The 22,225-nt window shown below is 45.5% G+C and overlaps 2 protein-coding genes across 8 annotated transcripts in view; one reads left to right on the top strand and one right to left on the bottom strand.

Moving 5' to 3' along the window:
* ZMIZ1 (zinc finger MIZ-type containing 1) overlaps positions 1-22,225 on the bottom strand; it is a 359,397-nt gene that overhangs the window by 336,702 nt on the left and 470 nt on the right. For 5 of the 6 annotated variants that reach the window (XM_080400877.1, XM_080400885.1, XM_080400884.1 and 2 more), the window contains exon 1: positions 22,071-22,192. The exons of the other annotated variant lie outside the window; for it this stretch is intronic. The gene's annotated coding sequence lies outside the window, so the exon portion shown is untranslated. Of the gene's footprint in view, positions 1-22,070; positions 22,193-22,225 lie in introns of those variants that run through there. 6 annotated transcript variants of the gene reach the window in all.
* The window catches only part of LOC308069128 (uncharacterized protein), a 45,379-nt gene continuing 33,850 nt past the window's right edge, over positions 10,697-22,225 (top strand). For both annotated transcript variants that reach the window (XM_080400922.1, XM_080400921.1), the window contains exon 1: positions 10,697-22,163. In XM_080400922.1, coding sequence (XP_080257048.1) covers positions 21,156-22,163 — 1,008 coding nt within the window. In that variant the 5' untranslated portion in view covers positions 10,697-21,155. The remainder of the gene's footprint in view (positions 22,164-22,225) is intronic.

Raw genomic sequence — 22,225 nt, 5'->3', positions numbered from 1 at the left:
TGGGTAGATTCAGCCCAATTTCACACTTGCACCATGCATGTACCCCAACATTTTGTGCAGGATCTGCTGCTAAACCTTGTCTCGTGGCAGACAGCGATGAATTAATCTGGCATTTTGGAACTTGTCACCAAAAGAGCCACCCACCCCCTCCTGCCCATCAGCTTGTAGGGCACACTGCTGCATCTCTGCATGGCTGTGTGGGACCCACCAGGGTGCAGCAGCAACACTCCTGCCTACCCCCAGCAGGCTCCGCAGCCCCCCCTTTCCTGCAGGGAGCATATAAATTTTCCTCCATCTGAGTCTTAACTACTGTTTGTCCACAGACTTGTAAAATACACTTAAGAAATGCCTAATGAGACACCGATCTGGCATCCAAATGTTCTCCCCCATCCATTTCCCCAGCGGGCCGTTGCCTGAGCAGCACACACGTTGAGGCTGTAATTTGTTTGCCAGCTCTCCGAGGAAGGAAGGAAGGAAGGAAGGAAAGTGGGCGGGTGGGTGAGAGCTGGAGTCGGCGCAACATCAGCACATGGCTGGCTTGCACATGTTCTCAGTTGCTCACTACTGAGAAAAATATATATGTATACACACACGCATGCACGCAATGCTCTGAAAGCCCAAATGAAGACAGCAGGTTGCTAGGATAACATTGCTTCCTTCGTACCAGGAGCTAATAAAATAAGTTAAAACCACAGCTCTCAAGACAAAGACCGATACGTGCGGAGCTTTTGAGACCCAACAAAATCACGATCCTTCTGAATCCCAGGTAGCCCAACACCTATACTTCCAGACACCTCACAAATTACTTGCCTTACTGTAGCACTGCAAAACTAGCTTCTGCACAAAAACTTGGGAAGTCCAGGCAAGAGATGGAAGATTGCATAATTAACCCCATTTTATTGCTGGGACGCGCAGGCACTCCAGTCAGAGTCTAAGCAATCTCTTCAAAGTTACTTGAGAGGTCTGGAGGGGAAGAATTAGCTGAATCAGACAACCGCAGCCCCGAGTTCAGTGACCCAAAGCCAAGCCTCCTGCCCTCTAACTGAACACTTAACTCTTGCCGGAGAGAGCCTGAACATGTAGACAAAAGGCTCCTGCAGGTCGGTAAGCCAGCTGTTACCTTGCCTGCTGCTGCCAGGAGGAGTTACCCATGCGGCCAGTTTTACATTCTCCAAATGCATCTTGTTGCGGCCCGGGGCCTTGCAGTATTTAAAAATGTGATTTTGAAAGTACTTTAAATATTTTAGAAACCTGAAATAGGTTCCAGACGGCAAATATTTACACACATTCTTAGCTTCATGTGCAAGGAGTTCAACTAAGTTTAAGAAACCATTTTTATGCCTAACCTGAACTATGTACATAAATATTTACAGGATTGTGACTTTGATTTACCTCCCTTTTGCTCGGTACATCACCTGGTTCTTGAGTGACTGAGGTCAACGAAGCGAGCTGCTTTCTGTTTCATGCATTATCCCTATCCTGCCTTGCATGGCTTGCAAACAGAGGAGGAGTAACGTTGAAATCCAAAACCTAAAACCCCAAGCTGCTTTTAAGTGGTTAGCGCTCTGCAAAAACATTGTCAAAGAACTAGACTGAACCTTGAATAACTGTACATAGTTTGAAATCTCACAGAGATTAATTTGAGCAGAGTACTAAATGGATGCTGTAAACCAATTTTACGCTCTTCCTACGAAAACTTACATAGAAGTAAGTTACACAGGAGTTAGCAACGAAGCAGCTCATGTACCTCAGTGGTGATTTCCCCAGAGTCTCTTATTCACACAGATAAATCCTTGACCTCTACAGTCAGGGGGGTTTAAAATGAGTTTCAGAATGTAAAACAAACACACACACCCCACAACAAAAAAAAAAACCAAACAACACACCTACCGCCCCAACCCCCCCACCACCCTAAAACTGTTTAATAGTCTAATCAAAGTTTTAGACACAATAATTAAAACTTGGAAAGATACAAAAGAAGTTTTAACAGCTGCATTCCCTTCGCAGATCCCCAGAGCAGGGTACAGCACTTTGCTCTCCAGAAACAAGGCTAAGCTTGCTCTTCACCTTCCCCACCAACTCATAGAATACAGAGGGGAAAAAGAAAAAAAGAAAAAACTAGCTACATGCAGCTCAACTTTCCAGTGTCGAAACAAGGCTCAATCAGTTTAAACACCATACTTTCAGGCCTCTTCCTTCTTCAGCACCAGTCCTAAGAAACATTTAAAAATAGTAAGCTAATGATGTTAATGTGAACGTTACTTTTAGAGGTTTGTGCGTTTGATAGCACTTGTGCTAAGCTACTTTTAACTATTTCCTCCCATAGACCAGCTCATCTGCCAGTTTCCTCTGTTCGTGCAGAGCCTTTGATAGTGAAATAGGACAGAAAAAAAAATTAAATGCTTTAAAGCGTATGCATTCTGGCTTAAAAACCACAAAGCCTGGCAGAGTGATTCACCAACAGTCAAAATCCCCCAAACAGTTTTCTCTTTAAAAGAAAACTCAGTATTTACTTTGTGCTTCAATATAAATAACATCTTGTATAACTTTTTATTAATTTGTCATACACTGAAGTCTCACCATTAATTTCTGAAATCTGTACAGCTCTTGCAGCTACCAGAATACAGCATCCTGTCAAATTCTAGCCCAAATTTCCCTAACATGACATTAATGGATGCAGACAATCTCTTGCCTTGGATAAAACTAGAGGAGGAAAATCAAATGCCTGCATACAAACCCATTTCAATAAAGTGCTATGAGAGTTTAATATATTAATGAAAAAGATTTTAAACAATACAATTTCACTAAATTCAATCAGTGCTGCTCAACTGATACAGTTACAAATCATCACAATGAATATTAATGGAAGAAGCTTATGCCACGTTACTCGTAGTATCTTGACACACAAAGATTTCAGCGATTTGTTTGGAATATAATTAAAAGTACCAATTATGAAATGGAAAAGCAAAATCTCCGCAAAAATTAATCCGTGCCCTTGTTTAGATAGGAATTGTCTATAAACTTGAAAAACTTCAAAGAATTTGGAGATGTTTGGATGCTTTGCTTCATATTGCTTGAAAATGTCAGATTTTCAGAAATAGCATGCATTACACTTAGTGAAATAGGGGGCTTGTTTCAGGCATTTTTGAGAATCACTTGTTTTATCAAAATAAGCATTTCTAAAGAATTCACTTTTTATTTAAAAACAAAATTCTGACAGAAAATGAAAACAAGGCATCAGGATACTCACAATTTCTGTTTTCAGCCACAAGTAATTTTATTTTTTGTCGGGGTCTAAGAATAATTTTTGATTCTAAAAAAATTCAAAAAAGTAAATGGAGCTATTAAAAGCTCTTTTGCAATAAAGCTTGGCAGTACAAAACATCAAAGTTATCAGCTGTATTGAGATTTGAACATTATTTTCTTCATCAAAATCTTTACGGTGTGCTGCACCCCAAACAGCAGTCTCCTCAAAATCTGTTCAACCAGAGGGACATAGCCTAGACCCAGGTCACTGGGTATGTTTCACTTGCTAACTTCAGTAATTATGAAAGTTTCAGGAGAATAATTCACTGAGATTGCTTCAAGTGTCCACTTAAGTTTCTCACTTGTTTTTATTTGGGGAAATCTTCTCCAGAAGCTGAAGAGGGTATTTTTATGCATTTCAGTGCAACAAGTCTGTGGCACATCATTCATGCAAGGCATAGAGAACACCCTCTAACAACTAACATGCGCCAAATAATCAGAGAGAACACTTAAATCCACAGGACCATAAGGTACCTCACAGATAGAACTCATCTACACCCACAAGCCAGCCAGGGCAACTTATTCTTCAGTCCCCAAGGCAATACAGCCACTTGCGGGCTGAGCTGTTATCTCAAGCCCCCGCGCTCGGAGCAACAGAGCAACACTAAAAACAGGGAGCAAAGAAACACGGCATGCCACGGTCCTTAGGGAACATAAGGAAAAACACTTAAAAATCACGACTGGCATTTAGACAACACGCTTAGTTTAATAATAAGGGTTATTTCTATTATCACTGTGCCCAGGAGCTCCAGCCACCAACCAGGGCTCCCAGCGTGCCAGGCACCACACAACGTGCAAAAGGCACCATTTCGGCACAGCTTCTTCTGCGGCATTTCAGCCCCCAAATGAGGCTCTAAAGCTGCAAAAATTGAGCAGGGAGTGGGAGAGGCACGGAGCCAGGGGCTGCTGCCAGCTGGCCTCGGCAGAGGCCACTGCTCCCAGAAAGGAGCCGCCTGCGCTGGACCGCCTGCACCACGCGGGCATGGAGAAGAGGTCGCCCACCAGCCACTGGTTCCCCACAGGAAGGGTGGGAAGAGGAGATGCTAGGCGGGAATACTTCAGCGCTGCAAATGGGAGCCTGGCTTTTATCCTTCGATCCTACCATGCACTTTGTGACAACACATTGCAGTTTTTTCCGCCACGGATGGGTGTGCTGGAGGTATCCTCTAGTTACACCAGCCATGGGGGAGGATGGGCTTCAAGCTTAGTGCTACCTCCTGCCAGACCCTGCAGTGTAAAGTTCCCATGACCCGGTTTGACAGAAAAGGAAATAATCCATTTCAGTTGAAACATTGTTTGTCCAAAGGGGGGGGAGGGGGGGGGTGTCGGAGGAAGAAGAAGTGTCCCTTAAGATCCACATAAGGGCTCCCAGTCTGTGGAAATCAGAGTCACCTTCTGTAAACATTTCTAAGAGCTGCACAGCAGGGGGGACTCTATCTGAACTGGCTTAACTAACCAGCGGGAGGTAGCACAGCTGGTTTTTCAGTGCCAGCTCACACACTACCTCCCACCTTGCAGGAGGTACAATGGAGTTTTAAAAGGCTCGGGTTCTCCAGGGATCCTCAACTACCCATCCCAACCCCAGGAGAGCACCGGGCAGCACCAAAACAAGGATTCTCCCACAGCCCAGCTGAGCACGGGAGGCACAAGGCTGCCAGGGGATGATTCTCTGTGGTGGGTAGCCCTGGCCCTGCCACACTTCCCCGGTGCCCCCAACCGCAGACCAACAATACAGTTGGAGGCTGAGCACTTCCAGTGTCACTTTGCTTCTCCAGATCGCGTCGCTGGAGTTGGCCGAGGCCTCCAACCTCTCAAGCTCATACACTTGATGAAGGGCTTTAGGCAGGAACCAGCTGCAGTCAGGCATAGGCATGGTCCAGCAGAGCTCAGCAATCTTGGTTTGGTCCTTTTCAGGACTCCTGACCAGTTCCAGGGGCTGTACTAACATACGACAAGTGGTGCCTGATGTAGGGAAGGTTACGTACAATCTATGTTTTCATTCAGTGAGAACCTACCTGCACCAGCAACAGATGCTCTCATGCTAATAGCAAAACAAGTTTACGCAAATCAAAATATTGTGGTTTTAATCACTTGATCCCATCTATTTATGAGCTGGGTTTATTATTTTCTGCTAATTGTGAGCCTGTGGATCCATCTGACTTTCCTAGACAGGAGCCCCAGTTAAAGTACTATTCCCACCTCCACGCCTGCCACGCAGCTCAGCTTCCCCATCCTCTGCAGCTGCCCATGTGGTGCTTGCATGGCGATTTGTGCAGCCACACAGGGAAGCAGACTGGGGAACCGATCCAAGGGGCTGGGGGTGAGAAGGAAGAACCTATAGAGAAACACAAAAGGGGTTTTTGTTTTCATCTTCTTCAGTTCACCGGGCTGGTTCATCGTGCACCTGCACAAACATTGATGCTAACTCAGTGTAAGGGTGGGAATAACATGCAGCAGGGAACCAAGAGGCTTTAGGAGTTCTGACAGTGCGAAACGACAGCCTGAAGATAGAAATGGGACTGTCCACCTTTCTCACAGACCAGCCTGTTTATACTGGGTATCATAGAACAGTTCTCACAGTATTAATGGTATTGTTTAATCCTGGCCAGGAGAAGCTAATGAGGAAAACCATGAAAAATGCTGCCCCATACTCAAGCCACCCATCCTGGCATAGTGACGGCCCTTGGTCCCCTGTCACCCTACTTTTCCCAGTGCTCATCAACTCCGAGCCAGCAGCATGGCCAGCACCACCTCCATCCAAGACACAACTTTTCACCATCTTCCAAAGGAAGGGATAAGCGGCACAGACAGGATCCAGCACACCCATACATCTTCCCTCTGCAGCTCCTGTTGGCAGAGGAGATAGGGAAAAGGGCTGGACCATGGCCACACGAGGACAACACAGTTAAAGCCCTGTGCTGCTAGCAGCAAAGCTTGAGCAGTTGCATACATTCCAGCTTATTCTCTAGAAATCACCACGCCACCGGCTAACACATGCTGGTATCCTGCAGCAATTTCAGTATTACATCAAGTGAGTCTGGAAAGAGGTACTTGGTTCAACAGGACTTAGACAAACACACACGAACATGTGTTTGAACACATTATGCATGTTAAACATAAAACCACAGAAAAATAACTTCTCTCCGGCACGTGTCAACTTAGAAGACTACTCTATAGAAGAAGGGGAAAAAAAAGCGTTCCTGGAAAACCAGGCTGGAATGCTGTTATGAGGTGTATGCAAATGCTCGTTGTTTGGGGGATCTGCAAGGTCGCCGGAGAACCTGGAGGAAGTGTTCCAGCCTGAAGCCTGTTGAGCTGAGCCCAAGGGGAGGTCCTGGCCCTCTCACCAGCCTAGCTGGAGTCTTCCCAACAGTGCCTTTCATTGATACAGAGACCAGGCAGTCATGCAGACAGTGGTATCAATCGCAGCTAATTCAGCTGAAAATGAACCTTAACAAGAAAACAAACAAACAACAAAAAAAAAAACCAACCACCCAGCCACACTAAAGAAAACTAAAAACATCCACCTCAAAAAAACAGAAGCCTCTTCTCAGTCAGTGGCCTGATCCTGCTACCCAGTGCAGGGGGCTGCATGTGTGTAAACTGGGACTCGTCATTATCCCATATTTAAATGGCTCCATTTAAAAGACCATTTCTTTAAAATGTTTTATTTGCATGATTTAAGTAGAAAGTTTAAAGTACCAGAGGAAGACAACTGCAGTCTCACCGTAAGCACCATACAGCAAAACTGAAAGCATCATCTCAACTCCTTGCAGCTAGCTACTCAAGTACAGCTTTTACAGCAGGGACAAGACACCACAGCCAGGCAACACCTCTTCTGCTACTGTAGATGTGATGGCAGTGAAGTGGCAGCGCTCCTTACAGCTCCTGGTGTACACAAGCCCACCGCATTTTGAACGTGCGTGTTCCCCAAGGCAAAAAGCCAGGTGGAGCCTCGCACCGCCGCCAGCCACCCGGCTCCCCGTGGCCAGAGCTGCCACCGCAACAAGCTCAGGTCTGTTAGCAACTTTTTTCCCCTGTCACAGACAAACTGGAAGCATATGAACACAAACAGGTAGTCTTCCAAGACTGCATATTTAAGCCACAAATGCTGACAACTGCAGTACCTTTCTGGAGCCTGGTGCTGGTTTTGTGTTCACTTGCCTAAAGAAAGTGGCAGTAACTTTTGGTCATCAAAACTTCTAAGCCTTTAATTTATCAAGATTAAAGTAAATTAACAAAAAAACCCAAAAGATGAAGGCTGAATTATAGATAAAAAGGACGTCAACATTTAGAAATATACTCTGTCATGTTACGCTTTTAGCAATAATTACAAGGGACATGTGTTTGACACTTATTTTTTAGTGTTCAAAAAATATTTCAGTTGCTAGATCTTTGCCATCTGTTTCCCATCATTATTTCATTAAAATAGTTTTCATTTCTCTCTCAGTAGAAGAGTAAGATTCTTTTCTGTGTGACTAGATTGTTATCTCCTTTACTTAAGCAGCGTCATTCCAGCTTTTTTTTTTTGATTAATTTTTTAAAGAGGCATATGCACCTCTCCTCCCAGCTGCCCCCAATAACAGCTAACAAAGCAAGCTAGTTTTAAACCAGGCAAATACATCTTCTTTCTGCCTGTCAAGAACACTTCTCCAGTGTCTCTGAGGAAACTAAATAGCATAACTCATCAGCTGCAAATAGCAAGGGGGTTTTCTTCCCAGGAAGAGAAAACTCGCACTTAAATACACCTCGGATGAAAACCAAGGTCCAGCATAGGATATGTAGTTTACGCCACACAAAACACCATTCCCAGTCAAAATACTAAAGCTCAACAGCTTACACCACCACGACTACCCGTGCAGGGACCAAGTCGCCCACATACAAGGAAGAGGTGGTTTCTGAGCAGTTATCAGGAGCGACTACAATAATTCTTACCTGGAAAATGCTGTTTGCAGCTGCTCACCGATTTGTCAGCACACACGCTGCTCTCACCTCATGATTTATGATAGTCTCTCCAGCACTGAGACTTCTATTACTGTCCTCGTTTATTGCCTGCAGCTGTCATTCTCACCAACAATTCTACAGTTGTTTGTAGGTGAGGTATCAAAGGTATTTAGTGTGCACCTAGAGATGTAATTTTAATCAAACCTACTCACAGGAAGTATTTAAATGTTAGAACAACTGCACAGAGTGCAGCAATTAACGTGGACTTCACCAACCAGAATTATGACAGTCAGAAACGTTTACTTATAAATGCCTCAAAAGGATAGATGTCCAACAGGCCTGCGAACACCTGCTGATTTGTAAATGAAGATAAAAATAGTACCCATAGATCACAAAGCCTTCCGACAGGTATTTGAATGCACAATAAATATATTAACACAAATTCAGCAACTGCACTTTCTATAGCCAGAAAGTCGATAAAGCAGCAAATCCAGCTACACCTTTCTTACCACATTTTTTTTCCCAGCCAGCTATTTTCCCCTTAGACTAGTCAGGTATTCCAGCATTTCCTAAAAATCTGCTAAATCTGCCCATTTTAGAATAACGGCAGTGGAAGGGGAATTTTACATCCAACAATTCCACTTCTAAAAAAGATCTCAGTGTGTTTTCTAGACATTAAAAATTTGCAAATCAAAGTTCTGAAGTCCTTACTTAACTTTTTGGGGAGGCACAAGATGCTCGTTGATTTGAGAAACAGACAAGCAGTGTTCCTAAGCATGACTACCAACTGCATCACCCTGCTTTGAGAGAGAGTGGCAAACAGCCTCCAGGTGCAAACTGGACCTACCGCCACCGAACGTGGCATCAAAGTGCAACAGAAAGTAAAAAAGGAGTCCTGTGGTTAAGCCTAATACTACTTTCACATGTACTCTAAGGTTCCAACCCCTTAAGTCAACTGATTAAAACGGCATCTCTGTTTATTTAAGGAGTTTCTAGTGCTTGTGATCCAGGATGAAACTTGAAAATACGAACCCTAAACAAGCCCCAAACAGCAGATTTTGCAAAAGGATGCAAGTTTGTTATTATTTAAAATTATTCAACAAGACTGGCTTCTGGTGGCTGAGTATTTTAAGGCTGGCAAGCTTAAATCAGTTTGATCAGTACTCCAAGCACCCAAACCACTTTCTCTAAGTTCTCTCCTCTGACACCATCTACACCACACAGCTTAAAAATGGTACTCAAGGCAAAAAACAGCAATTATGAATTTACAAACAAAAGGTAGCCTGAAGGCCATCATTGTCATAGTCAAGCTTTATTTAATAGCTGCACAGATAGTGTTAAGAGTTATGTATTTAACTTGTAGTTCATATTTTAAGTGGAAAAAACGATGATACATTTTACTCTGTCGTGATAAAGTACCAAAGAACCTCTGGCGTTTGGAAGCTATAAATATTTGCAATGTATACAGATATTGATTAATGCTATTATCTTTCTGTGTTCCAGTCCCTTCAGCCAAGGTGACGGCATCACATTGAGAGAAGCACGCAGAAGTGACCAGTCACTAATTGTGAGCCCACGTTAAACCATCAGTCAGTGTGCAACAGCCTGCTTTCAGGTTAAGAAACAAAATCTGCTTTGAAATAGAACACTAATTGGAGCACATTTCAGAGTTCAAGAATATATGACCTTCAAACTATTCTGAGGATGCATTTCAGTCACTTAAATCCACAATATAGCATTTGCTTTCCCATAACATTTACCAGGAAAATAGGTCTGAACTGGTCATATACACTTCATTAGGGTAAAAAAAAATAAACCCACTATACAAATGCTGAACCCACCTATGTTTTTACAACAATATTTTTATTTCAGCTTTTACTCTACCCCCTGACTGCCTTCCTATATGTAACTGCAGAATGCGTATATTTGGGTGGAAGTAGCGTACCTACAGAGAGTACAAGCAGTATATGCTTCATGTATGTTAGCTTCAAGCAGGGAGAGAACATTTCCGTTTAACTAAGTCACTCTACTCTGAAAGGTCCGTCCGAATGGGAGAGTTGAATCCAGCTACCTGGCACTCAGCTGATGTGACTGCAATGCACAGAGGTTTCAGAGACACAGAGAGAGGATCCTTATTCTTGAAAGCATCCTGAGATCCCTCATTCCAGTCACTCCGGAAATTGGGGAATTAAAAAAACAACAACAAACAAACAAAAACCCAAAACAAACCCCCAACAAATAAAGCCTCACACCCATCAAACAACAAACACACACCCACAACCACCACACACAAAACCCCCATAACCAAAAATTTGAAACTTCCTTCATCAATCATTATCCCATTTTTCTCTAATACTGGACAAGAGAGTATTTTACTGGCAACAGGGCAGGAAAACCTTCCCCCTGCCCCCCCCCCCCCCCAAACCCGACCACAGCTGAGAGGACATTTAAACATAATTGCTCTTAGATTCAAACAGATTCACATCCTATCCTCAGACGATGTCTTTAGGATCTGATCACTCATGCGTGTAGGTATGGCGCTTCACTGACAAACAACCTGACTCCTCTACTTGTGCAACTTGCATTACTCATAGGAAATCCTTGGCAGAGGCAGGCCAACATATGTTAATTACTGGGTTGCATTATAATAGGTCTAACATCTTGTTTCCCATCCAGGGTTTTAAAATAAATGGAAACAACAGTCTCTTTGGACACTAAACCATGTATTTTTGTATCTCTGGCTAAAAATATTCTACGTTAACAACACAAATAGATCAACTGCCAGAGAATTCCTGCCTCTTCAGTGTTTCTTTTGGGGCTTTTATCCTTGTTAAACAAAGAAGCCAGGCAATCTTTAAGAGAGGTTAGTGTGTGCGCATTCATCTTTCATTTCCTACAAATTATCCTGCAGTCAGGTGTAATAGTGAAAAGGGTAGCTTGACTCCTCAATCTTTTGTTTCTTCTATAAGCAGTTTATCAGGTAAAGTTGGCTACTGGTTTCTACAGCAAAATGAAGCAGAAATTCATGAACACAGAGGAGCATGAATAGAGCAAAGATGTACTTTAAAATATGTCTTTCATATGACAGGAAATATGCGCTATGTTTCTTCATTTTATGATTCAATACACTGGGATATTGATAGGACAAGATGCTGGCAACGTTACAAGTATTCTTGATTTACATTTCTCTTTATTGAGAAAGAGGCATCGAGGGCCATAGCTGCAATTTCAGACAAAGGACCAAGCTCCACACTGACATGCTGTTTCTTCCTGGGTGACCAAATTCAAAGTTTTAAATCTGAATTTCAAGTCGTATGACACCACAGAACTGCCAGAAACATTAGAAGTTTTGTGGAAATTTTCAAAACACTGATATTCTAAAAATAGGCACCGGTATAAGCTTTCTTTCACAAAAGGTTCTGCAAAAAGTTCATGCATTGAATAAATAATTTACACACGCATTGAGGATGCAAAACCTTTCAGGATACAGTGAAAACGCTGTCTCAGAATTTTTATTTTTTGAAGTGATTAAGCAAACCTAATGACAGAACTTATCATGCAACTGTGACCAGAAACCTACTATGCACCATCCTCTCCTCCTTCCTCACCCCAGAGCCCCAGTGCCAGGCACTGCACAGAGCCGGCGCTGGTCCCCGCTCCCCAAGGCTGAGCGCCAGCCAAGAGGCGCTGGCGAGGAGCGGACAGATGGTGGCCAATAAGGAAACTATCACGGCGTCTTAGTCACCATGGCAGAGCCCGGGCACCGCACAATAGCAGCCTGACTGTCGTCTACTTTACTCCTCGTTTCAGCTCATTAATATGTTTACCTGCACATGGCTAACGCTCCCAGCAATAGGGCAAATAGGTGCAAAGCTGTATCAGGTGTACCAAGCCAGTGTTGCACAAGGGCACGCGAGGATCCACCACAGCCAAGCCGAGTTGAAGTGAGATATCCAAAGGTTACAAAACAGCGCGCTAAACCTAGCGTCCTAACCACCGCTCAGTGGGAGCGATTATCCTCTGGGTTAGCCAAGAGGAAACATGCCAAAGTGTTCTAAACAGGCGTTCAACACATCAAAAAATTAACAAAAGACACTTCACCAGATGAACCCAAAATGCCTTTTTTTAAAAATTATTATTAATTTATTTAGAGACAAAACGACCTTGATATTTAGCTTTAGGAGAAGAAAAGCACAGTCCTGAACTTATGGTGCTTATCTGCTTCCCCCAACCAATTCGTCAAACCCAGGCTCTGAACCCTCCAGCAGCCCCTGCCACCTCCTCCTCCACTGCTCTGTGGACCACATACCCCCCAGGCACCCGTCAACCCATTACAAAGAACAACCTACCACGAATACAGGTAGAACAAAAATGATTGCAAATATTTTTCGGAACCCATTTTCATCAACAAAGGGTCCGAACTGCTAACTACCCACAGCACTGCCCTTTGCAAAGCCTGTGCAGAAAGAGCCACCGCTTCGCCCCAGCCCGTGCAGCGCCCAGCACCGCCTGGGCTGCACCTCGGGGGAAACCCTTCTGCTCCCTCAACCCACGCTGCTCCAGCAAGGGCCACCGGCAGCAGTGCCCACCACCTCTGCCCTCCCTGCCACACAGATGGAGGGGGAGGACAGGGCAATTTCAGGGGAATGTTTTAAAATATTTATCTTGCATCCTGTCATCAATTGCTTCTGGAGTATAAACAAGGTCTGAACGGCCTTCCCCTTATTGTAACTCACAGCCGAGCATCACTTGGTATGCAAGGTTTGGTCTTGAAGGGAAGCATTTACACCGCTCAGACAAGTCCGAGTATGGCACCTTTCATGTGCAAGCTATATAGCTTTGTTAAACACCAGGATTAAGTACTTGTTATTAACAAACATTTCAAGGGTTCCCCCTAGATTTATTCTGCACACTGTCTCTTGCTGGTCACCAACAGCCGCTGTCACAATTTTACTTGTCCTTTGGTAAAGAATAACACAACCAACTGGAACGGTGACTCCTGAGTTACACATAAACAAGCAGGTGCTGCCTGCAGAGGTGGGACTTCTGTTTATCCAGATTTTCAAGCCCTTCTGAGTATCCACCTTCCCACACACAACTCCTGTCCCCCCACTGCCAACAGAGCTGCCGCAGAGCACAGAGCAGCCGGGTCAGAGCAGAGCCCTCCAGTTTCTCCTTCCAGTCCCACCCTAAAGCAGCCAGGAAGGGGTAAAAGCTGACGCTGGGTAAGGCTGAGCCTCCCCTGCCGAGGGGTGCCCCCAGCCGTGCCAGCCGCTGCGGCAGGAGCGGGTTCAGAGCTGGCACTGCAGCCCAAGCAAAGCCGACGGCAGGTGACTGGGATGGACCCGCCACCTGCACCCTCACACCCTCAGAGCTGCAGGAAAAGGACGTGAGCCCAAGCGTTCGAATTCACACGGCTGCTTTAACCAAGCCTCAGAAGGCTCCACTAGTGACCCAAAATAACTTCTCCTTACGTAATACTGTTATGATTTTAATGTGCGAGATGTCAAGAGTTTTACAGTGCCGAAAGCCAAAGCTATGCATTCAGCTGGAAAGCTAGTAGGCTCCCGTGTCTAATGGTATCGAACTCCAGCTGGACTGCAAACCAATACTTTTTAAGAGAGCAATGTACGTTTTGGGAGAAACCTCATACTTAAGAGGAGGACAAGAGAAGACTGAAGTATAGTTCCTGAAACAGATTTCTTTAAGAAGGCCTTAGAGCTGCTTTAGGTCTTGCCAGGTGAGACATATCGCAGCAGATATCGCAGCAGCAAGAAAGAAGGGACTTGTGAACAGGATGAACACCAACAGATAAACAGCCTCGGTAACACAACACACGTTCAGTCCACGTTTTCAGTCACGGAACTGCATTTGCACATGTGTGCCCACTGCAACTCAGCGTTCTATGAAATACGAGAGAATACCTGTATCTCAGTGGCAAGGCAGGACTTCACGGCTTTGTAAAGCACTCAAAGGATGGCAAACAACACACAGATAATCAGGATGCCAAGAGCATGTGCAGAACGACAGTTCACTGGCCTGGAGTCTTTTTAGAACAAGCATTCCAGTCTTAAAAAAAACCTGTTTAATCAAATGTAAAGTGCATCAACCTGTGCTAAGTGGAGGAGGGATGAAAAGCTTTCTTTGAAAAGGCTTGGGGGAAAGCACTGGGTTGCTGTAAGGGAGGCCAACGTAAGCTGTATACCAGCTGTAAACAAGTTAACTTCTGTGATCCCACTGCTGGGAAAAGGGTTGTAAGAGCATTAAACAAACACGGAATTTACAAGGACACCAAGAGATTGGGTAGACTGCCTGACAACCACATCATTCTTCCTCTCCCCCTGCAAACCTGTGGGATAATAAACCCCTCTCTCTGTCGTATATAGATAGATATATAAACAAATGGCTCTTCTGAGAATTCAATGTCAACAAAGTCTCTAAAACCGCTTTTTAAAGTTTTTCTCATTTTCTCCCATGCTTTTTTTTTTTTTTTTTGGGGGGGTGGGGGTGTAACCAAATGGGTCTTCTGTTGACCTATGAATACATTCACGTTTTAAAATTAAAGACTGACAGTGCTGGTTGTCAAACCACTCTAGCTGCAGGAACTTGTATTTCTGCAATGTATTTTAAGCAAAAACACTCTAAGAAAATTTTCCTGTTTATATGGCACTTTCTTTTGCCATTTACAACAGCCAAAATCTTACCAGATACGTGCAGTGCTAAGGAAGGCTACTGTTTATGTTGAAGCAATGTTACGTAAGGTATTTCTTATTTTCAAACCATCTATGGGGGCATCCCACCCTCTGGCTGCACGAACAGAAGTACTGCGCAAATCAGGTCTGGAGGCAGCGGGACGGCAGGTTGGCGAGCTTCTCTTGCTTCCTTGCGAAAGTAGCCGTAGTTGGAGGGGTGGGGGTCCCGCAACAGAAGACATGAGCCTTTCCCCACTGTCACTCAACAATTTTGTGGTGTTGGTTTGTGGGGTTTTTCACCTCCTTAACACGCTCTCGCACCTCTAAAATAACCAAAAGCAGATGGCAACCTTTGAGCTGGAGGATGCCCATCTACCAGGTGGCTGCTGGACAACAACCATGCCCAAAAGAACAGCACAGGGGAAGGGAGACTTCAGAGACACGCAAAAGAGAAGTTGTAAAAACACTTCGCAAAGTTTGCAAAAAACTCCTTTGGCAAAGGAGAAACCATGATCAGACTAGGGAAACCCCCCCTCCCAGCGTCAGTGCAAGACCAGGCAATTTCCAGAGAAGTCCAATTTCAAACCTTTTCAGGCACTGGCTGCCCAGCATTAAGTCAGCCTCAGCATTACCTTGTCCCGCTCCCCCATCCCACAAAGCCCTTATTTACACAGTAAGCCTGTATTCAATCCATTCATCTGGTTTTGGAATGGGTGCTCAAAAACAAGAGAGGAAGAGAAACCTGCACTTCAGAATCTACTGATGGAGATACAGGAGGTGTGTATTTCAGAGCAGCCTAAAAGGCTCTGCTGTTCGCAGAGGGAATCAGGAATACAGCCAAGAAATAAGCAGACGCTCATCAAGGGAACAGTTTTTGCTACTAAATGGCCAATTGAAGCCCCCACTATTCTGTCATATAACTATGCCACTGCAGCCCCAATAAATAAACCCTTCTGATGAGTTACGAAACTATCTAGAAATCTCAGGGACTGACACCATTGGCTTTGTCAGCTGGTCAGTCATTGCAGCCCTAAGGTCTCAAAGGATATTTTTTTTTTTAATAAAATGCATACATATCCAAAATACAACACAAACTTGTTGTCAACATACTGCTTTTTCTCTTACTCCTCAAACATACATGTTTTAACCTAATTAGCAAAGACAAAAAGTGGTACTTCACAGGTACAAAGAGCTGCAAGATGAATGGGGCAGTTTATCCACATTTGTGCGTTAGACCAACCAGTTAGTACCCTCTAGTTAATGCTGTCCTGACCAAGCTGACTACAAAATAAGTCACCAGAAGAGTTTACCCGTGGCCAAAGAGTTCAGACCATCAGAACAAGGAAGATTTGAGGAAGACCAAATAAAGACAACAATCAACCTGCATCACGCAAAACCAAAACCAAAGTCTGTGGCTTTTGTTTTCATGCTACCTTTGACAGCACGTGTGTTACCCAGAGGTTAGAGTTGTTCCCCTTTCCAAAGTTAAACCCACAGTGGCACTGCTCTTCTCTGGCAAGAAAAGGCTTCCAGTAACCACAGTCCCTCTGTGCTCGCGGGCAACACTGACTGCCAAGAAACTGGACTATGGCTCTACAGGGAAAGGACAACACTAGTACGTATGGATCATGCAGCCCAAGCATCGCCTGGGTAGGTCTCACAGGACTGATGGAGGATGTCGTAGCACGAGGATATCGCTTCTATAAATCAGCTCTCCACCATCTACTGACATACAAATATTAAGTCAGGAAAAACAAACAAACAAAAAAAATCACCTAGTAACACACTCATTATGGAAACAATGAGCAGTAGAGGCAATCCAAATCCACAGCTGTGTGAAATTTCCACAGGTTTGTAGCACTGTGCATATTAACGAGTTTTGACTGATTTCTTTTCCTCCCTGGCCCCTGTATTGAGCCAAAAGCCTTCCTGCTTCGCTTTGGGAATCAATTCAAAGCTGCTCTGCAGAGTCAAAACAAACGTCGGATTACCAACCAAGGGATACGCTTCCCACATTTATCTTAATGGAATGTTAACGTGATAACTTGTATGCTACTACCTCAATATTAATACACTAGACAGAATTCAATAAATCGAGCTGGGTTTTATTACCTGTGGCAAGGACAAAAGTCTGTTTTCCAGCTTAGATACTTCATCAAACCTTGAGCCTTATTTTGAGAAGCGTCAAACATCACCCCTTCCCCATTGGAAGTGATTGTGTTTGGCTGTTCCAGGATTCAAGATGGGGTATGAGTTACTTCTATTCTCCACTACAGGTCTAAAAAAGCATGAGTAACTGATGGAAGCTATAGGTAGCCTTGATAAAATGATCATCTATGTGGGCTTTCAGAAGGGCAGGTTCTTTTAAGAATGAGTCATCCCTACGGAGTAACTTAATTTCTGTTGACACTTACAGGAGAAATTAGGCAGACAAAATCACTTTCCATCCAAGAAAAACTTTATTTTTCTCTACTAAATACATTAATAACCATACAAATTTGCCCTGCTCCATAAAGGGAAGGGCAGAGGCACTGTACCAAAGCTGGAAAACCTCATCTTTGCAGGCAACGTAAGACTTCAGTGTATCTTAAACTATTAGAACCAAAAATAAACACATAACAAGTGCAAAACCATCCCCTACTCTCATAATACACTACTGCCTCCAACAGTCAAGCTGTGGAGATCCATTACAACCCATTGCCTGGACATTCCCCTTGCAGTCTATATCACCTTTAAAATATTCTAACATTAACCAAGCTGAATGCTAATGATCATGTGAAACCCAATGAAAGTAAGGAAATCAAAAATTGCTATGTAAGAACTTTTTGCTTTTAGAAAAAAGAAGCGGGGAAAAATAAACCAATATGACAAAGCAACATTTCAATCTACAAACCTTTTGTTTTTAAGCCAAAGACACCATTTTAAAGCAGAAGTGATTTCTAACACCACTGACAGCCCCAACTTATCATCAGCAGCAAAGCACGCACACACCTAAATTCAGTAGAAGGACAACATAACCGTATCTAAGCAGGAGGTGTACCAGTGCCCATCCATGGTGGTCTAGTATGGATGCACAGTTCACGGTGCCTTCCCATAAAACAAACCCAAATGGATAAAGAGGGCTCGTGTTCCTCGTCCCACAACAGCCAGTTGACAAGAACCACCATAAACCAACTCTAAGCTCTGCAGCAATATTCTCGCCACTTAGCTGTAACATAGGATAGGATTTCACAAAAATTGGTCTAACTAGGAGTGAACAAATCAGCCAATTGCATAGTGGTCAAATCTGTTACCACAGGCATTAACTGCAGTCCTACTTATTTATGAGAAACAGGCTTTCCCAGGTACAGCCCTAACAACCCCTGCTCACTCCTTCCACAGCATTTGATCCCCCACGTTGTTAGAGCAGCACGGCAGGCATCACAGCTCCTGGCCAGCCACTACACCCATTTCTCATAGTCACACTGCCTCCTGTGCAACTGGAAACAGGCTGGATCCCCATTGCCCCGAAGACTATCAACAACACTGTGGAAGGCAAAAGGAATTCCAACTTTGTTTTCTTTTTGGGATCTATTTTTCTTCCTTTTCAGGAGAGAATCCAGGCTTTCCAGGCTGCTAGTACAAACATCAAGTTGCTAAAAAACAGCCAACACCGTCTCCAACTATGGTATCAGTGATATAACCCATCCGTGAGGGTTTGGTTGGGCTTTTTTTAGGTTTGTTTTGGGCTTTTTTGTGGATGCAAAACCTTTGGAACCTATAAAAGTGGAAGAGATTTGGGGTAAAGGGCAAGCAACTCCCAAGGAAAGTTATGAATGGAAACATGCTAGAGAGCCTACTCTCCTTTCTACCCCTTGTAACCATTGCTGATCAGGACAAATCTTTCAGATGCTGCAGAAACTGATCTATTATCTTTCGTGGGTTTCTTAAAATATCCTAAAAACAGAAGAGTACGCCACATTAAGATCCCAGTTTTATTTCATCTCAGACAGCACAAAACACTCTCTGTATATATACACAGCAACTCACTTCTTTCCTGAAACAAAGTTTTCATTGATCCTTTGCCACAGACTCAATTATTGTTTCTAATCATGATCAACGTTTATTTAAGGTATTGTGGACTGTAAACAATGTAAACAATAAAAGCATCTGTCCATGTTGACATGAATGTCATTGGCAGGTTAGATACCTCTATCAACTGGTCCCGAGGGTGTTCTTTTTAAATTCTGAAAGCCCAAAGTAAATTTAAATTACAATTTACAGAATAATCTTTAAATCAGCCACCTTCTGAGGTAGCGTTATCTTGAGTAGATAAAAATCACGATCTGTCAATTAAATCCCAGGAAATTTTTCATTGCTTTAAAACATAATGCTAAAGACACTTTTTTTTTTTTTTTTTTTTTTAAATGTGTGACATACTGCAAAATTTCTGGTCCTCCTCGCACCCATGGGGAAAAAAAATAACACTCTTCTTGTAATTTGGCAATTAGAGATACGCATGTAAAAAAAAAAGCAGAAATAACGACATTTTAAGACAACATTTTAAAAGTAAAGATAAAAAGAAGAAAGGTCCTTGACTGTGGGATATTTAGAGGATTTCAAGTCATGTTTTCCATGGCTTCATTTGAAAAATAAGTGGCCTTTTCTTTCTCCTCCCCCCCTCCTCCAAACTCCGAGGAAAACAGTCACCAAATGCACTCAACTAGCCTCAAAGTCACACGTGCTCCATTGCAGATCTCGCTTTCAATGTGTCTTTTGTTTAATGGCTGGTGTTTCGACATCCTCAGCTTGAACAGAAAAAGGTCAGAGCGAGTCTCCTGGCATTCTCAGACCTGCACCAGGCCCCGCCGGGAACAGACTGATGCCACAGCAGCCTTCCCCTAACCAAGAGGAGGAAGCAGAGGTTTGAATCTGAGACCAACTACGCGTGTTAGAGGGATCCTTCTCCCAAAGACCGTCGGCGGCATTTAGTTTTGCTGTATTTCTCTGCGAAACTTTTTCCTGCTGGTGCTAGCAATACTTTTGAGCACCAGTTCTGCCACCACGCGACATTGCTGCCCTGGCACCGTGACCAGAGCAGGTTCCCACCAGCAAGGGGGAACCTTAGCCATACATCCCAGCAAGGAGCTGCTCCCCCTGGCCGGCTTTAGCTTCACCTCTGGGCTACCCCGGGTGCCCTGGTGCCCATCATCCTCACCTTCACTCCCCTGCCTGTGGAGGGGAGGCTGTACCATTAACCTCCCAGTGCGCAAGGCCAAGGTCCAGACCGCAGCTAGAGAGAAGCTGCTGCTAAAGATTCCTTAAAAGCTTTGGCACTTCAAGGCACTTGGAACTACTCAACCAAAGCTGGGAGCCAAAGCTTTGCCACAGCATTAATGGGCTTTTGCCCTTTTAAATTTTATAAGCCCCTCGCCTTTCTGATGCGCGGAGTTTTATTCAGAGTCCTTTAAATGGCCATCTCATATTTAAAAGAAAGCCGGCATAGGTAGCACCCTAAAACTACCCCAGGTCATTCATCTCCCCCACTCTCCTACTGTCTCTTAGGAAACCTTTGATAGAGCATTTGTTCGGGCTGCCAAGTTAAATCCTCTTCTCTCATGTCAATGCATTGAAAAAAGCAGTCAGAACACCAGCTTCACTCAGGCCTGCTGAAGTAAATGGAGAAAACCAATTCCTCTGGCACTACAGAGCCATTAAGCCGTTTGCAGATTATGAACTGAAGCACAAAAATACACACCCGGCGCACAATCGGCCGGCGATGCAGAGCCGGTCCTGAAGTTCGCCTGGGTCTCACAAACCGCCTATACGGCCGCAATTTGTAGTCATTTGTGCAGCTGCCCCAAGTGTTCAGCGGGACCCCGACAGCCCCAGACAAAAGCCGTTTCGCCGCGATGCGGGGGTCACGCCGCCACCGCCGGGCACGGCGGCAGCGCGGTAACGGGGGCTGCAGCTGGGGGGCGGGGGGCGCAGGGACACCCGGGGCCAGCACACACACACACACGGTGCCCCTAACCGCAGGCTCCGAGGTAGCACCGATATAAAACTTTACGCGTGCAAAACGAAGTTTACACTCTAAAAACCCCATTATAGTAACAACTTCCTCCCCCTGCCTTAGGCTGCCTTGCTCCGTCCCCGCTACCGAGCCAGCCCTCGGCGCTATCCCGAGCGGCACGGGGCGGGGGGGGAGGGGGGGGCGAATAAAAGCGTGGCTGGATGGCTCCTATTTTTATGTTTACATTCCTGAAGTGTCTTTTAACTGACTGCCATTCCCCCTCTCCCAGCGAGCAGCCCCGCCAGCCGCCCCTGGAAGCGCTTCCCCCGCTCCCCTCGCACAAAGGCGGCGGGCGGACGGACGGCCCGGGCCCCCCCGGCCCTCTGCCCCCGCGCCCCCTCCCCTCCGCCCCGCCGGCTTCCTGGACAGATGCACCGGGGGGAGGGAGGAGAGAGAGGGAGGGAGGAGAGAGAGGGAGCGAGGGGAGGGGGGGCTGCTCCTTCCTCCTGCCTGCCGAGCGAGGCCCCGGTCCCAACTGGCTCTCCAAACCCAGACACAAGGAATTCGCACCCAGGCAAGCTTCCCGCAGCCCGGAGCGCGGCCGCAGGCTCCCCCACGCGTCTCCGCTGCCCAGCACACGCGCGGCCGGGCACGCACAGCCCGCGCCGCCACCGCAGCCCCGGCCCCGCCGCGGGGCTCCAGCCCGCCCCGACGGCGCTCGCCCCGGCCGGGGGCAGCCGCCGCCCCGGCCCCGCAGCCCCCCCCGCTTTGTTTTTGCGGCGGTTCCGACCCGCCCGCCACAAGTTAGACCCGGGCCGGGTCCCCCCGCGGCCCGCCCGGGAAGGGCATTTCCCGGCCAGAGCCGCCTCCCCGCCGCCGGGCCCGGCTCCGCGGCTCCCCGCCCGCCCTCGCCGGGGACAGCCTGCCCCTTTAAGGAGTCTCCGCACATTTTCTGCCCTCGCAGAACAAATAGGTTTTGTGTTTTGGGATTTTTTCCACACACACACCCCCACACCCCCGTACACCTATTTCCCCAGCGTGGCCGCTCCATTGTTTCTGCTCCGCCGAGACGCAACCCCTGCCCGGCCGCCAACGGGGAGGTGCGAGCGGAGAGCGCAAATAGACGCGAAACTTACCTACAGCTTGCAAAGCAGCCTTGCAGCAGCGAAATAACAAGGAAGAAGGCAGGCAAAATCCTCTCTCCCCAACTGATTTGCAGCTCTACTCGGGTATTTTTAAATCTATAATTTTGTTTACACCCCCCCCCCCTCTTTTCTTCCTTCTCCCCCCC

Source organism: Falco punctatus (genome assembly GCF_963210335.1).
Source record: "Falco punctatus genome assembly, chromosome: 9".
Classification (NCBI taxonomy): domain Eukaryota; kingdom Metazoa; phylum Chordata; class Aves; order Falconiformes; family Falconidae; genus Falco; species Falco punctatus.
This window is presented reverse-complemented; position numbering and strand designations above follow the sequence as displayed.